The 17401-nt window shown below is 40.2% G+C and overlaps 1 protein-coding gene across 1 annotated transcript in view; it reads right to left on the minus strand.

Moving 5' to 3' along the window:
- Positions 1-1553: 1553 nt before the first annotated feature.
- RHOJ (ras homolog family member J) overlaps positions 1554-17401 on the minus strand; it is an 82712-nt gene continuing 66864 nt past the window's right edge. The window contains exons 3-5 of the mRNA XM_082647585.1: positions 13221-13385; positions 11218-11313; positions 1554-3657 (exon numbers count right to left, since the gene is read on the minus strand). Of these exons, the coding sequence (XP_082503711.1) occupies positions 3511-3657; positions 11218-11313; positions 13221-13385 (408 nt within the window). The 3' untranslated portion in view covers positions 1554-3510. The remainder of the gene's footprint in view (positions 3658-11217; positions 11314-13220; positions 13386-17401) is intronic.

The following is a 17401-nucleotide window of genomic DNA, read 5'->3' on the forward strand; positions in this document are numbered from 1 at the left end:
GATGAGTTTGCCTTTATGAATGCAATACTGTTTCTTTAAAGGCTGACCTCAAGTCAAATATTTCTTCTTGAAGACTCTCTACTTCGCGCGGTTATTGCTCATAGGAACCAACACTCCTAATGATGATATTTTTGTTGCCTTCAAATTCTGGGTTAACTTTTTAAAATTTTCTCCTAAAATTGTGAATGTGGTTGTGACTGCCTCTTTACTACCGTTTGAATATTATTTCCTTATTGGTATTCTATGAAAGTTGTGTATGGTTACGGCCACTTCATCTGGTACCTCTCTTATAGACTGGAAATCTTTCAAATGGTTCTTTGCATGTCATGATCAAACATATTATTATTATAGTCTCAGGACCAAATCTCTCATCCTCTCATATGTGTATGACTCAAGTGTTTGATTTCCCAGTTTAGTGCTGCCTGGTTTAGGGTGGATGTAGTTACTGCATTCAGTAATTGCTCTTTGAATATAAATTTACTTGGCAGAAAGCAGCCCAGAATTCTCCTGTTAACACGGCTCTGACTTGTGTCTTAGTCCTTTTGTGTTTCCAAAGGAGTCTATTAATTCTACCAAACAACCCACCATCTGACTGAAAAAAAAATCTGTCAAACTAGCTACTTGATTAAGCCATTAGATTGAGATTACATTACATTGTATATTCCGGATTCCAGGCATATTAGCATGTAGATCAGATTCTTGTTTCTAGGTTATTACTAGTTTGATGGAATATGTTCTTATAGTGGCCCATGCCATGTGTTTGAAATGTGGCTAGGATCTATATAGGATAAACAGATATAACTCGGGTAATACACCTACAAAACTCCAACTTAATATGCTGATAATGAATAGATTATAGTATGGCGTTGAAGGATGGGAAGCAGAGAAGCTGAGATCTGTCCCAGCTTTGTTGCAACACATCTCTTTTAACTCATCTGGGCTTGAGTTTTCTCATCTGTACAATGAAGGGATTGGACTATAGCTTCTTCTGTCTCTGAAAAGTTAAGACTCTACCCTCCAATGGAGATCAGCTGCCCCTCCTTGACTTTGGAAGATAGTGTAGACCTTTAAAGGATCCTTGTTGAGATTTCTATGTCTTTTTATCTTTGGTTTCAGAATATAGTTTTATTCAATCTTATGGCAGAAAACATTTTTTTTTAGTGAAATGAACTACCAATCGCCACGAAACAGGGAATACATGATTAATTTGGTGGAATGACATTAACACATTTAGGTTGCTTTGTTCTTCATTATTTTATTCAACAATTAGCTCATAAGACTGCTAAGAGCCTGTGCACCACACAGACACTAACAGTCTCTCTCCAGGTTCTGGTTCCAGGTGAGAGAGAGATCTCCCACCATGAACAAGTTAATCTCTGTGGCCCATTAGGGAGGTGATGGCTTGGGGAACCGTTCGCCTATTGAGTGCACATATCTGGAAAATTCTCCTGGCAGAACAAGCATACTGCTCTCAATTTTTCATCCACATCAGTGAGATGTGAGGAGTGGCTCTTTAGCAAGACGCGACCACACAATAACGTAACAAAACCAGCTAACGGCACTTCATTTATTATAGGGCTAAATGCTCATTATTGTTTGTAAAGGATGAATTCATAACCTCTGCAGAGTTATAGTTTATACATGGTTGATTTCCATTTACAAAGAGAGAAAGTCATTGTTTTCTCTAAATGTCAAGCTTTGACTTACAAAACTCCCGTTTTCTTTTAGGTTGGGGGGGGTGTGTGTGTGTTCAAGAAAATGTTTAGCAACTAGATAGGGGAGGAGGGAAATAAAACTTGAAATGTAGTAGGGAAAGCACATTTCAAAAATTCTAAACAAACAAACAAAACCCCCAAAACTGAGGGGGTTTCGTGGAAGGTCTTAACAGAAAAGACCCTCACCATACACTTCTTTTTTAATGTGCTTCCTCCAGGAGCAGAAGGAACTGGAAAAACTGGATTTTTTCCAACAGGAGTGTGAATCTGGAAATTCTTAAACAAAAATTTGTATAATTTCATGCTGCAAAGAGGCACTCTGCTTATGCAATTGAAATAAAAAATAAAGTGCCTACCTGGGTGTTTCCAGAGTAACTGTAAGCAAATAAGACTAATTAGAAGCCTTCACAGTCTCTAATTAAAAGCTAGGAAATAACTCACTCTGCAATACAAGAATCCCTGGATGTTTGGAAGAGTCACTTCCCCAAGGCCAAAGTCCCTGTTGCATGGAGCATACCATTTTAGAAGCAGGGGATCCAGAGCTTGGTACCCATGGATCTAGCCCTGAAATACACATTTGGGACAATGAGTACAGGAAATAGGGAGGGGCAATATTTTAGTACCAGTTGTACTTGGAAAATATCATTTAAAAAGAATGGGAGCTCCCATGGACAAGCAGAGAAGCACTTTCAGTTGAAGTGAGAGGGAAAATTGAGGCACTTTGCTTAAGCTTTGGGGACTTTTAAACACTTAACTTTTTCATGCCCCATGGCCAGATCCTTCTTTGGAATAAAGTTATTATTGGGTGTGGGAGAGAGTGTGAAATCGAGAAAGGAGAGGTGCATGCAATGGGGAAGGGAGGGAGCAGGAAAGTTCACTTTGCTGAATAAAGAATCTTTTAAAATATAGGTCTACCACATTCTCTCCCCAATCAGTTTGACCGAAAAGCAGAAATACTACTCTCTGAAACACAGTTCATTTGCAATTTTCCATCACAATATAATGTGGAAAAAATAAGGCTACCTATCAACGTAAGCATATCTGGGGTGAATCTTAGGCAAAAAATGTGGACCTGCAATAATTCAGATGGTATTTTCTTTCAGTCAGTTTCAAAAATTATGGCTCCATATATTTCCAAAAGTTTCAGCATTTTCTTGTATCTCCTTACAGTCAGGCATTCAGAGGTACGTGTTGGTTTTAATAGCTTTGGTAGAAACATGCTGAAATAGGAATGGATATAAAACCCTTTGTCTTTAGGCTAATTTGGTGTGGATTTATAAGGCCTGAGTAAACTGGTAAATTAGTAAATTTCTTAAAATAATACCAATGAATGTAAGACACATAGTAGAACAGCAGATTCAGAAAGAAAAATAGGTTAGTATTGTATTCCCATGTTTTGTAAAAGACATCAAGTAAGGCCACCAATACAGGAACCGAGTTCTTTTTTTGTTTTTCCTGCGATGATTTCCTATCAGCTTCATGTTCTTGGAGGGGGCGATGAAAAAATGCGAGATGGCCTTTGACTTTGTTTCCTACGTGGTCAGCTGTGGCACTGGCTGGAATCCGGGCTCAGCATTCTCGTAGAGTGTGCAACGTGGATGCTTCTGGCTGGTAGGGAGGATGTGGCAGTTAGCTGATAGTGTGCCGTGTTTGGGAGGGCACACAGGGTGGGGGAGCAAGCCTCGGTGTCAGAGACTTCCTCTCTGGTCATGCCCTCCTTTTGGCTTGAGCTGGGTCTCAGAGGTTGGCTGCCATTCTTACCCTTAGATGGGGTGGAGGTGGGTCTCAAGCTACCTCAGATAATTAAACAGCAGCTGTGACACCTGGAGCAGTGTTTCTTCTTTTTCTTGGGATGGAAAATGGTGAGGATCGCTTCATCAAAAACGGCTTTGAGACCTTTCTGAGTCAGGGCCGAGCATTCCAAGTAGCACTGTGCTCCAATCTTAAACACAAAAGAGAGAAAGGCATGAGAGGAGAAAAAGAGAGAAAAGCACAGTGGTGTCTGCCCTCTGCGCAGCCAACTGCTGCTGCTTGTCTCACAAACAGCCTGGGGGACGGTTTGGATCATGTCTTTTTCTTCTGCATTTCAATTTGCATCTGCTATCCTGATTTTTGGTATTTTTATATTTTTTGCTTTCTGATATTAACAATAAATGATTGTGGAGTGCTTTTGATAAGCAGCAAATTCTGAAAGTGATCCATAACCATTTATTCATAAATATAAGAATATAAATAATATAAAAATTGAGAGGATTCAAACCAGTGATATGGTTTAAATATATATTGTGAACAACAGGGTACATGATGTTGTTTTTAGTACCTCATTTGTATGCAGAACATGTAAATCTGGTGCGAGTGAAACATATTCCCTTCTGTATATAGTAGGGCAGGGTGTCAACGTGGTTAATAAAGCACAAAGAAAGAGAGTGGGTGATACGGTTTTATAGGTCATTCTTGATTAAAACGCTCTTCTGACAGAAGGTGTCTCTCGGCAAAGTAATATCTGATTGGTCATATTATTCAGTTTTAAGATACATTAAAAGGCATATTTTTAAGCAGTTAAACTCCAAAACACTAAAAATAAAAATCATAAAATGCATTTACTGACACAGACACCCTCCTTATCAGTATACAGTCTATGTGTATTTAAATGAGGAAATATTTTGTGCTTGCTTAGGGCTTTGTTTCAAAGCTTTTGATGATTTCATATTATGATGTATTTGATAATCACAAGATCCCTATGAGAAATATAAAAATTCAGGCCAGAGCCATAGATTCTCATTAAAAAAATTGCAGGGTAGAGCAGACCAGAAGTTGGCAATCAACTTCATGAGATAATTCATGTGAGGGAGACCCGGGGTTTTAATTGCTCCCAAGCTCAATATGAGCTAACAGTTTGATGTGGACCTTTTAATATTAAGGATATCTGGAGAAATGCTTCTATTATATGCTTTATATTATAAGAATAACTTTGAAAAATTAAAGTGTATTCAGAAGAGGATGGCTGGATGGTGAGCTCCTGGAAACCAACAACAGATAAATGACTAAAACAGGGTAACAAAATCACATGCCGATTAGGGCCAGTAGCTTATGTAACTGAGCAAAGCAGGGCTGGTGCCAGACAACAGGGAGAGGTAGAGTCTGTGGTGGCCTGTGAAGTAAACACCCCCTCCAGAGCTGGTAGTCTACGCGGCTTAGGCAACTGTTGCCAGGCAGGCACGTTGGTTCATCCTTGCCATCTTTGTATTTTTCAAGAGGACTTGGACATTTGGATTTTAGTTAATATTTACCAATTGAAAAACACTCTATGGTTCAAGCAAGATGCTGATGTGCGATGTCTTTGGCAGCAACCAGCCAGTTTGCAATGCGTGGATTAAAGGGACTGGTGACTTAGCTTAGAATAGAGTGGGAACAGCCCCAGAAGGTGAAATGTATTGTTTAAGGACATCCAACTAGAAAGTAAATGATCTAGACCTAGAATCTGTGTCACTTGATGTGTGTTCTTTTCCTAGTTCCATGATGGAAACTGTGACGCTCGTCACTCAACACTGCAAGAAGCTGGTCAAGCTGACAGTTAATGAAATGAAGCTGCCCACTTGTTTGAAAGTCCACAGATAAGAAAGCTAAGCATGAGGTAAAACTCTTCTGGTGGCATCCAGATATTATGCACTTGCTTTTTTCCTGTATGGTTAATGGTTACTGTATGAGCCAAAGGAAAATACTCAAAGAAAAGATGTTAGATATTGATAACTTATTTTATGGTTTCGTTTTGACCATGGTCTGGATTAGAATATGGCTTTTTTATATAATTAAAAACAATTGAATGCAAGAGAGGGATAAAGGATAGAGAAATTTTTCCTAATAATGTTCTGAAATGTCATCTGTTACATTTTGGGATTGTGTTCAGTATTCGATACGAACACATGTGAAAAGCACACTAATCTAGTGAATGTGTCAACTGAATGAGTGCTTGTCATGTGCTGGCTCTTGTCAGTCATCTTGAAAAAATACACAGAAAGCACTGTGGGGCTGTTCTATCTGGAATACCTCCCCACTAATGATCACAGCCTCAGTTGATTCTGGAAATTACAGGAGAGCTGGGCTGATCTGGGCTCACACGTGGAGTTCTGGACTGTCTGGTCCTGCAAGATGGGCGAACACACTCTCTCCTCCTCCTGTCCCCTCTCCCCACCCCCTCACTCCTCCACCCCACCTCGGCCTCCCCCTCCCCCACCCTCTCCCTCCACCCCACAGTGCTGCTGACAGCGTGTCAGAGTTTGTCTTTTGATGGTGCAGGAGGAGTCCAAACTTGTCTTTCCCAATTCAGACATTTCTGAAGATAATGAAACAGCAGAGCAAGGCATTATTGTGTAACTGGGTTAATATAACATTATTTTGTACTGATAGTTCCAGGAAAAGTAGCAAACAGATTTTGGGTGTGATTTGGGAAATATGTGTGAGAACCAGAACCCAGTTGTGAGGTGAGTGTTGTTAACCATGGTGCAAGGGCTCTGAGGGTCAGAGAGGAGAATTTATTCAGGTTCAGGGAAAAGGCACAGCCATGTTATAGGGACTGCTGAAGAAAAAATGTGTGCCTTCAAAGATGCAAAATGGAAAACCACCCCAAGGAAATACAGCCTCTCTTACAGCAGCAACTTCATCTGCCTTTTGGAGCAAACTGATCTACACAGTCAAATATTTAGAACACATCTGTGTGCGCTCAGGATTCACAGATCTTTGTTTAGATACACATGCTAGCAGTCTGGGACATGCTTTACCAAAATGATATGTTTTCAAGAACAAACTGGAGATTGAGAAATGTAAACTGAGAGAACACTTCCCTGCTGACTTTATAATAGCTAAAACTTATTGTCTCAAATGCTGGGAAATTTTTCAGAGGTGTAGAGAACATTTTGAGTCCGACAAGAAGAAATTAGAAAACAGGCAAACAAATTCACAATGACCAATCAAGTGGAAGAAAACCTAGTATTTCTTCCAGATGGTCCTCACGGAGGTGGGACACGTTCTAGAACAAGATAAGGTGTAACTGGAAAGAGTAAAGGTGGAGAGGTCTTCCCAGCTGCAGACGTGTCTGAGAGGACACAGTTTCAACAACTCTAGCTTGCTGAGCTAGATCTCCTGGTACGTTGGCTCATTCAATCAGGAGGTAAGTCTATCACCATTCTCCTTTGCAGCTCGGATAACTGATGTCCAGAGAGGTTAGGTAAACGCTCTAAGTCCTCACAACTAAGAAAATGGCAGAGATTTGAATTTGTCTGTCTCTTGAGTCTTAACCATTCTGTTGTGCTCTCTCTAGCAAGTGTAAAGAAATATGTTTGAAAGAGCAAAACTGACGAACAAATGGAGATGCTGTTATGGGCTGAGTGACGGTAGTGAGAGAAGCAGAGAAGGAAAAATAAGGCAGTTCCTGTAAATGGAGAGAAGACATGTCAGTAGAATGAACAGAGTGGGCTTGTATCTTAAGGAATGGCTAGTAGCAGAGAAGTTCCTTATTTCTTATTTAAGAACTAGGAAGGGTACACGCAGCGAGAGGGCAACTTGAGAGCCAGGCAAAGGAAAAGGAGCCAAATAGCTTGTGAGAGAATTTCCATCTCAACAAATCAACATTATGACCAAATTGCTGAAAGAGAAGGGTTTCCAGGCTGCATGCATTTGCTGCTGATGTTTTTTTCAAGAACTGGCAGAATTTGCCAATCCAAGGGTGGATAATGTGAGTGCACTGCTTGAGTGTAGGTTATTATGGAGTGGTGGGGACTGTGGCTTACTGAAGGGTATATACATTGTTTAAAAGACTGTTGAAAAGTTGCAGTTGATGAGGAAATGCTGGATAGTGCTGCCGGATGTACTGATTTTTTTTTTAAAGAAGCTAGAAATGTGTACATTTACATAAAGTTTCCAAATTGTTCAATGTTGACCACTAAATCACATCAAAAATACCTGTGTGTGTTGATCAAAACACGTGTGGGTGAAATTTGGCCCATTACTTGCATGTATTGGTCTCCCTATCTGGAATTTCATCTCCCCAGTCCCCTAACTTTGTCCACTTGACAAACCTGTTCCTATCCTGTAAACCTGGCTCAGTTCTCAACTACTCCAAGAAATCGTCTCTAAGCCCTCCTCCCCTGAATGTGTCCATCACTCACTCCTCTCTGTTACCTCAGCCCTTGGCGCACCTTTCTGTTGTATTTGTTCAGTTGGTGTACTTTTGTTTGTCTGTCTCTCTCATCTTCTGGCCTGTGGGTCTCTTGAGGGCAGGGGCTATCTGTCTCTCACCTCTGTAGCCCAGACCCCAGCGGTGAAGTGACTGATTTCTAATGACCATGGGAGAAAGAGGAAATGGCCGGCACACAAAACAAGGAAGGTCGTGGTGACTCTTGCAGTCATGGGGAGGGTACTAAAGACTCCATGAGCATTGATGACAGGATTTTTGCGGCAGTTTTGCTGCTTTTTGGTGCAAGTTAAAAATCCAGGGGGAAACAGGTGCTAAGACAAAGAGTGAGAACAGCAATAAAAAAGGCACAGGGTGGGCTTCCCTGGTGGCGCAGTGGTTGAGAGTCCGCCTGCCGATGCAGGGGACACGGGTTCATGGCCCGGTCCGGGAAGATCTCACATGCCGCGGAGCGGCTGGGCCCGTGAGCCATGGCCGCTGAGCCTGCGCATCCGGAGCCTGTGCTCCGCAACGGGAGAGGCCACAACAGTGAGAGGCCCGCGTACCGCAAAAAAAATAAATAAATAAAAAAGGCACAGGGTGAAGAAGAGGGCAGGAGAGGCCCAAAAGAGGCCAAAGACCAAAAAAAGGAAAGATGGTCATGTGCTTTATCAAGAAATACCTTAGGAAGTCTGAGCTTAGAAAATCATGTTTAGGTTGTATCCAATGGAATTGGGAAAGAGAATGCACAAAAGTATCATCTTAGAGCTAAAGTGACACATATTAGGTATCAGTTATTGCCAAGTAAGTCCAGCGGCAGTATGGACATACACAAATGAGAAAAGCATGGGAAAAGTAGGCTGAAGATTAAAAAATACAATAATGAAGAGAAGAGGGAGGATAAAACAAGTAAAGGGATAACAATGAATATTTATTATAAATTGATATAAAACATTTACGTAAATGTAGTTGCCTTTGGAGTGTAAAGAACTGGAAATATGTACAATATGAAAATGTCGTTTATAAATAAAATGTCCTTTGAGACCAAAAAGAGATGATAGATAAAAAATGTTTTGGAAATTGAAAAGTACTGAACAAAAAGATATAAAAAGTCTGAACTTGCAAAGCCTTTAAGCTATGGGGAGAACATACACATAAAAATACGGGGCTTCAGTCTATAAACAAAGAAGCCCCAAACCTAAGGGTTTCTTTTCAGATTGTAGAAGGGAAGCAGAAGAGCATGGTGGTTAAAGCACAGCTTCATATCCTGGCTCTGCCACTTTCAAGCGGTGTGACTTTAGCCTCTCTGAGCCTCAGTTTCCTCTAGGAAAGTGGAGGTAATAATATATACACCTCAGGGGGTTGCTGTGAGGATTAATTAAGACAAAGCATGTAAAGCGCTTGGCATGAGACCCAGCCCACTGCAAACACACCATAAATGTTAGCTGTTATTATAAACTACTTGACAGGAAAGTCAGGGAGCAGAGAAACTTAAAGCATCTCTATAATTACATGAATTGTGATGAAACAAGTTAAATTCTTGCTTGGTTTTCTTCTAAATTGGATTTTGTGAGCTAAACATGATTCTCTCAGTATCTGAGAGCAGTTGCTAGGAGAAACTGGCAAAAGGCAATGAAGTGGTGAACTCAGCCATTGTTCCTAAAATAAATATGAAATGAGATGGGAGGCTTTGGAACAACTTCTCAGAGGGAAGAAACGACTTCCCAAATGAGAAGTCAATCTAGGACACTGACAGGATGGTGGTGAGAGAGAGGCCAGAAGCAAGAGACACAGAAAACAAGCTCCTGCAGAAAGGAGGCCTCCGGGACCTCCTTTTTGTGAAAAATGCCTAGTGGGGAATCACATACAATCATTTATGGAGCTATATATTTATGTACCTTAGGGAGAGAATGGAAGCTGGATGCGTGAAGAACAGGTAGAAGAACCTGTAGATGTATGCCCATCTTATAGGAGGAAAAACAAATGGTTGGAGGAGAGATTACACAAGGTCAGGTGCATGGGGATGACGTCCACAGGGCTGGCTTAGAGTTGTTTTATTGTGTGATTATCAGCTGTATGAATCAAACGTGTTCATCTCCCTAAGATTCTGTTCCCTCACCTGTAAGAGGAGACCAGGACTATGTGCCTAAGAGGGTGAGCATGAGGCTGAAATAGACAGAGCTTGTAAAGTGCTTAGTGAGAACGCAATGGATGGCTCACACTGCTGGTTCTGACATTACTATCCATAGAAGTAGGAAGCGTTAACTTTATCAAATATTTGTAAGATGTTCTCATATATTGCATCCATAAAACATAACTTTAACCCATTTCTATTCGAGTGTATCACTTAATTTTGTTGCCTATAAGAAAGTTTTAATAAGAGAAATGCATGCATTTTTATTCACAAAGAATCGGTAGTTAATGTTATTCTTGACTTATTTAAAAGAGGGACCCCTAACTCTGCCCCAGGGCATACATTTGCAGGGTTAGTTACTTTAGAAAGTAAAAGAGAAATTTCTGAAAGCTCTGGCAGGGCTTGATGGGTTTGTGACTAAATCAATGAGGAGGTTATGGAAATATGATTTATAAACCTCCTCTTGCATATGGTACCTTATCCTCTTATGTGCATTTTAGTGTCTGTCTTTGTACACATCTTGGTGGTAAATGGGAGACAAAGACTTGGTCTGAATCATTTGCCCAACAAAATCACTGTTAAGCTCTTAGGAATGAAGAACGGCCTGTGGAAATTGTTCCAGCTGTGAGCAAGTAGCTATTATCTGTCGAACAGCCACTTGGATTCTCCAACTAGTTACCTTTTGGTCTGTGTTACTCTTTTAAGATGCTGTTTGTGACATAATCCAGCCTCTCTAAGTGGCTGTTCATTATAGGGTGAGAAATACTGAACAAATATAACCCTGCCAGATGCAAATCGAAGTCTCTCTCAGGAAAATCACAAAATGCCTTTTATGAAGTCATTTAAATGAGTCACACAGATAGTAAGCAATGAAATTTACAAATATGTATCTAATGATTCCCATTATTCATACTTAATATGGCAAATGGATAATTTTAGAGGTTGCTAAATCAGATGATAAGTGCTTCAGCTGTTTAAATTCACCAAATTTCTTAATGAAAAACAGACAGTGCTGGCTGACAAGAATGCTAACCAAATGGTCCCTTCCAGCCTGACTAGAATAGAGGGGAGAGTATAAAGCAGAGAGATGACTCTGAACACACTGTATTTTAAAGCAAAAGCCGATGTCGTTCTTCCATTCCAAAGCATACGCAAACTCTTCTCTCAGCATCCATTTAAAATGAAATTCAAATCGGTACCGCTTTTGCAAGCTTCACACCATGCTCATAAGTGAGAGGTTTCTCTTTCATATACAGCAAACGGGCCAAGGTTTTAGGGTCATCTCGGAGATCAATCTGGCAAAAAACACACATGTGATACACGTATTTATTTTTTCAGGCCTCACCAGATGTTTAAAACTGTCACATAATAGAGATGTTTTTCCCCTTGACACCTGTGAATTTTCTTTAAGGAGGCACACACACGTGGCCATGTTATGTCTAAAAATTAGAGTGAGTTCTTTGTAAATGTATACACCAGGCTTTCCTTATCGTTTCCCCTTCAAAGCTATTACCCTGGGAGCTGATTCGAATGATTCTGTAGCTGTTTCAAATGTTTTTGAAATTTCCTGTTTATTTCTAGGTCCCACTTATAGGATATACAAAATAATCAATCAGTCTTACTACTGTACGGTGATGCCTCATTTGATCCCCGGTTATACTACTCATTATCTAATAGTTTATTTCCTGGCTCTGAATATATATATATATATATATATATATATATATATATATTTTGGTGGGGGGACAGTTTCCAAACCCAATCTTCACCCTCAAAGGGATGAAGATTTGCCACCTGTGAGGATATTCTAACAAATGTGTTGAAGGCAAGTCCTGAAAAGGGCTTGCTCAAGGAATAAGCATTCATCTTTTCAAAGGCAGAACTACTTCGAAAATAGCATCTGTGTTTGGATTAGGGTTGATAATTTAATTAAATATTTAAGTTGCTTTAAAATCTCACTGTGTGTGTGAACCCATGCATACACACATGGGTGTAAATGTGGGCACATAAAGGCTTGTGTTTTAAAGGAAAAATAATATATTCATATATTAGGGTCCCGTAAGCACATTTCTCAGCTTTACTAATTTGTGTGTGTGGGCATTTTTTTTTTGGCCTTAATTTTTCAACTTAGTGCCCACCAGTTATAAAAAGGATTCAAATCATACAAAGATGTTTACATGTCCCATCACATATTTTCCCACCAAATGGTCAAACACTATCATCTGGAGTTAAGGCAAAAGATTTCATTTAAACAAACTAATAATGATCTTTCAGAGCAGAAGCATGAATTGTATTCTGAATTATGGATGTATTCATTATCTGTCCATACACTCTCTAGGAAATGTTTTCCTTTCTTTTACTTTTTAAAAAATTTCTCTTTGTGAAGCACAATGTAAAATGAGAAATAGAAAGGAGCAGCATATGAAACAGATAATAAAGCTCTTTGGTATCGTTACATTTCAATATGTCTTTGGGATAGTAATTTGGGTTTTAACATAGCAAAGAACAAAATCTATTTAAAACTATAAAAAGCTGGAACAATCTTTAACGCATTTGTGCAACTGGCTTACTGCTGGAGATTCAAACTATGGAAATTTATTAGCTTTCAAAACACTTTAAAGGCTTTTACAATCACAGCTTTATCTGGTATATATCTGTTTTAATGTTTTTTTTAAGATCTGAGAGATCGGGGGCTTAAAGGGAATAGAGAGCAATGAATTTCTGTCTTCCTTTTCAACGGCTGTTCCTGAAGAGTTTTTGTCGTAATGAGCCAGTTCTGATTGCTGCGGTCATTTTGACATTCACACCTATTTTGTGACTTTCAAACAATAATGGATTTTAGATATAAAAAATATTAGATAATAAGTGTAATTGACATCTGCACCTCATTCCTCTGGCTCAGGACTGGAGAAGGCTGTCTATTTAAAAAATTACTTTGTTATTTAAAAGCAAAAAGCGGAGAGATTAATTTTTAAAGGCCCCATCAAAACTTCCTGTTTAATATTAAATAGCTTTACTGTCTTTTCAACCATGGGCTAAATAATCATTCAGTTCTTAATAAAGGCTGTTCATAGGATTGATGTATCTGAGACACTCTTCTATAGTGTTTGATAGAATAGGATGTTCAGGAGTTGCGAAAGGGTCTTTTCTTTTTCACAAACCCTCCACCGACCGACCCTCCCTGCCATGCCCGCCTTCGAACCTGGGTCCCTATGAGGACGTAAGGCACGTGAGGCATGCAGTCCTTCAGCTCCGGAACCCACTCCTCCTGGACGTTGTGATAAGAGGCAGGATTTACCACGGAGAAGCAGATCAAAAACACATCCGTGTTGGGGTAGGAGAGCGGCCTCAGCTGGTTGTAATCCTCCTGCGGGAAGAGCAAAGAGTTTGGGCTTTTGTACAGCCGGGGTGAGGTGTGGCCACGTGGTTCCAGGGAGTGCCTCGGGAAAGATTCCACCGCCAAGCCCTTCGACCCCATTCCTTCCCTGACCCTGGAATCTGGTGGTTCCCTATATTACAAGAAGTAAAGGAGCCATCAATCCAGAAAACACCTGTTTGTTCTGTATAAAGATTATGAATTGCCTCCGTTTAAGATGAACTAAAAAAAAAAAAAACCTAAAAAAAGTTTTTAAAATAGCTTTAGTGAGGTAATTTACATACCATGAAGTTCATCCATTTAATGTGTATAAGTCAGTAAGAATTATTGCAATTCTGTCCCTTGGGAATTGTGTTGTATTGAATATGGATTTAAATTAGTGGGCCATTGGCCAAGGCACAGAAATTCTCTCCTTATATAATTGAAAAAATTGCATTGAAATTTAATTAAGAATAAGCTAACTTGAATGCAAAGCAGAGTTGTTGCCAAATCATACACCACAATATTTGAATAAATATATTGTCTGAGGGTTTAGAGCTAAGAATTTGGGGATTTGTTTCTAAAGCTACCTAAAAGCCATACTGTGGCCTAATAAATAAAATGCCAGATTAATGACTTTTCCCCAAAGACTTTTCAGACCAGAATATGCTCTAGTTGAAGAGCTCCTGTTTGCATAAGATGTTTATGTATATGCTGTTTTAGTGGGAGACGACAGAGACAAAGAAAAACATTGGATCATCTCAACTTTGGGAAAATGTCAGCAAGTACCTTTTATTGTATGTAAAATGTTTTAGGAGGTTCCAAGGTAAAATCTATTTCATTAGAAGGTTTAATCTATTTTCATAGAATTTGGTAACACAGAAGCCCAAAGTAACTTTATGTGTGTGTATACTTTACATGCATATACTATGTATACACACACGTTCTCACATACCACAATATGACAAAATGTTCGTACACACTATGTGTAATTTATATACACATACACACTACATACAGGCACACATACAAACATAGGTGCAATCAAATCTATATGTTCACACACACGTGTACATAGACATGGGCAACATATCAATTCATTTATTAGGGTCTGTCCTTACTACTCTTCCTAACACTTAAAAAAGTTACAAAATTTATATATGCTCTTTGCAAAAATTCAAACTTTACGGAAGTACATAGGGTAGAAGTAAAACTTTGTTCCCATCCTGCACTTGATCTCTAAGAGTTTTTCCTCTCTTCCCAGAGGAAGCAGCTATGTAACAGTATCCTTCTGAACTTTTAATATTTATTTACGTATATAACATACACATGTTTATTTAAAAAAGAAATTGATTATATAGCTCATTGTTGTGACACTTACCTTTTTCAACTTAATAGGTCATGGATATTTAAAAATATTGACCTCACTATCTTTCTGTTGACCCTAATAATGTCTTTATAAAAAGGGGGCGCACACAGCCACGTACACGTATGCCCCTTCCCAGGGGAGGAAGCCCCTTGGAATGTCAAGGGTGGTCATCTCTGGCTGGTAGCCGTGCATTTATCTATCATTTACTCAAGGTGCCCAGCACACAGGGACTCAGTATGCATGGCTGGCACTCTTACTGCTTTTAATACTAACAAAATCTAAGCAATTTCAATGCAAGCTGGCAAGCATGCTGAAAAATCCTAAAATCCTAAAAAGTGAACTAAAAGAACACACAAAACAATCAGTCATTGTGGTTGAGTACATTGCTTAAAAACTGATTGGGCCAGGCCTGCGATGGCATCTCAGCCAAGTTGTGCCCATGGCTGTGTGTGTGTGTGTGTGTGTGTGTGCGCGCGCCTGCGTGGCGGGGGTGGGAGTGTGGGAGGGGACAGCTTGTCTCTTGTCAGTGACTCTTCCTCTTTCCACAGCTAGCCCTGAAAGCCAAATCTGTCCCACAGTCTCTCTGCCTCTCTCCTTTCTCTCTGGGACTTTCTCTCTCACAGTAGCTGTGAAGTCCACAAGCCAAGACCTCTCCTTCCCGGCCCATAATCTACAGCTGTTCATGATACCACCTGCTCCCTGCCACTTCACCCTCTCATCTGCATTGTCATAAATGGAGTAGGGGCCGTGTTGTTTTTTTCTCATGCCCCACTTGTACTCTGTCCATAGCAAATATTCCATAAATGCTGTTGACCGATTTTGATGACACCGGTCTGCAGTGACCTGCAGATGAACACATGGTTTTTCTGTCTATCATTTACTGCAGTAGTTTTCATTAGAACCATCCAGGGAGCTTTAAAAACATCCTAATGCCCTGCTAACCAACTACCTGCCTCTACCTTCCCTACTCTGGGACCAGTGAAATCAGAATCTCTGGAGAGTGGGCTTGGGAATCTGGGTATTCTGTTCATTGGTCTGAGGTTGGCATGGAGTTGAGAACAACTGATTTACATCATCTTAAATGTCAACAGAGGATGTATCAGGGGCTTATTACTAAGGGCCAGGCACTCTTTCAAGCTCTTACATGCATTATCTAGTTGAATCCTCACACTAGCACTGAAAAGGTGGTACCATCAACATCTGAGTTTCATAGAGAGGAAGTTAAGGTTTAGAGATATTCAGCACTGGACCAATGTTACAGAGCTATTAAGCACCAAGATGGGGGTATTTAGCCTGAATCCAGCTCTAGCTCTTAATTGTGACCACACGATTTGCTTCAGCCCGGAATTTTAAGGGACAGATTAAGCATTTTCTTGAAAATTCATTTATCCAGGAACCTTAATATGGGTTCATACTTTACCCAAGGATCTAGGAAAAGAAATGTTAGAGACCATGGGGTGGGTATAGTATCTATTTCTACAGAGCTATAGAGAGGCATATCTCTAGGCCTGCATCTACCAGAAATTACCACCAGATGGCAGCAGACACTGTATATTTAAAACCTCAAAGCTTAAAAAAGCACAAATGAGAGAAATGTCAGAACTAGGTAAGTTGGGTCACAACTAGGTAAGCAAATAACTGGTAGTCTGAAAGGATCATGTTTACTTGATTCTTTACCTAGAAGCTCTCAAAGGAATTCTGCTCACATTATGGAAAAGTTAGGAAGACCCCCTGGTTGCTGGATTAACTGTAGGTGGGAAGGAGAAAAGTTGGTTTTTCAATAATTTACCCTCCTGGTAGGTCCAGCTGAGTGACTTCTGACTGTGTCCTTCATTGGGCTTTGTCCTGCTCTGTATTCTGGATCTCTCTTCTGTGGAAACCTTAGTCCTGCTGTATAATTCCATTTAAAAAGATGTATTAATTGCCTACTGAATGTCTAGCATACAGCAGTCAGGATGCTATATGAACTATGTAAGGCGAAAAGAATTGGGGAAAAGCTAGTGGGGGAAAAATGAAAATATGGGAAACAATTCGATTTATGTGAAAATGAGACAGGTGAAGTGTCTCTTGCTTTTAGTAAGCTCTCTGATAATAGAATAATGTAGAATAGTTATTTGACTGAATTGGGAAAATACAACTACAAGGCTGGAAGAGGTCTTAGAGTTCAGTTAGTGCAGTGGCTCCCAGAGTAGGGTCCCGACTCACAGCATGGGCATCACCTGCGAGCTTGTTAGGGGTGCACATTCCCCGGTGCCACCCAGCCTTCCTGAAGCTGAGGCTCTGGGGGAGGGGTTGCTCCACCTGTGTCCTAACAAGCCCTCCAGGTGACTGTCATAGCTCAAGTCTAGACACTGAATGATTTAATCAGGACTACAGAGCAAACGTACCTCTAAAGAAGGCTCACACCTAGGCTGGTCGGGCTCGTTTCAGCCCCCGTTTGCCACTGGCTGCAGCTGACACATGGCAGTGGGTTCAGGATTAATAAAAGTAAGTGTCCCCTCAGACTGAGGCCTGGGTGCTGGGAGTTTGGGGGACTTGAATTTGTACCAGATGATAACTCGGGTGATTTTTTTTTTTTGCAATGGGGCACGTTTTGTGTCTTGGTTGGATGTGCACATGTTGAGATGATATAAAGGGGCTCTGAGCATTGGGTCGGTGG

Source organism: Grampus griseus (genome assembly GCF_964374135.1).
Source record: "Grampus griseus genome assembly, chromosome: 2".
NCBI classification, from domain to species: domain Eukaryota; kingdom Metazoa; phylum Chordata; class Mammalia; order Artiodactyla; family Delphinidae; genus Grampus; species Grampus griseus.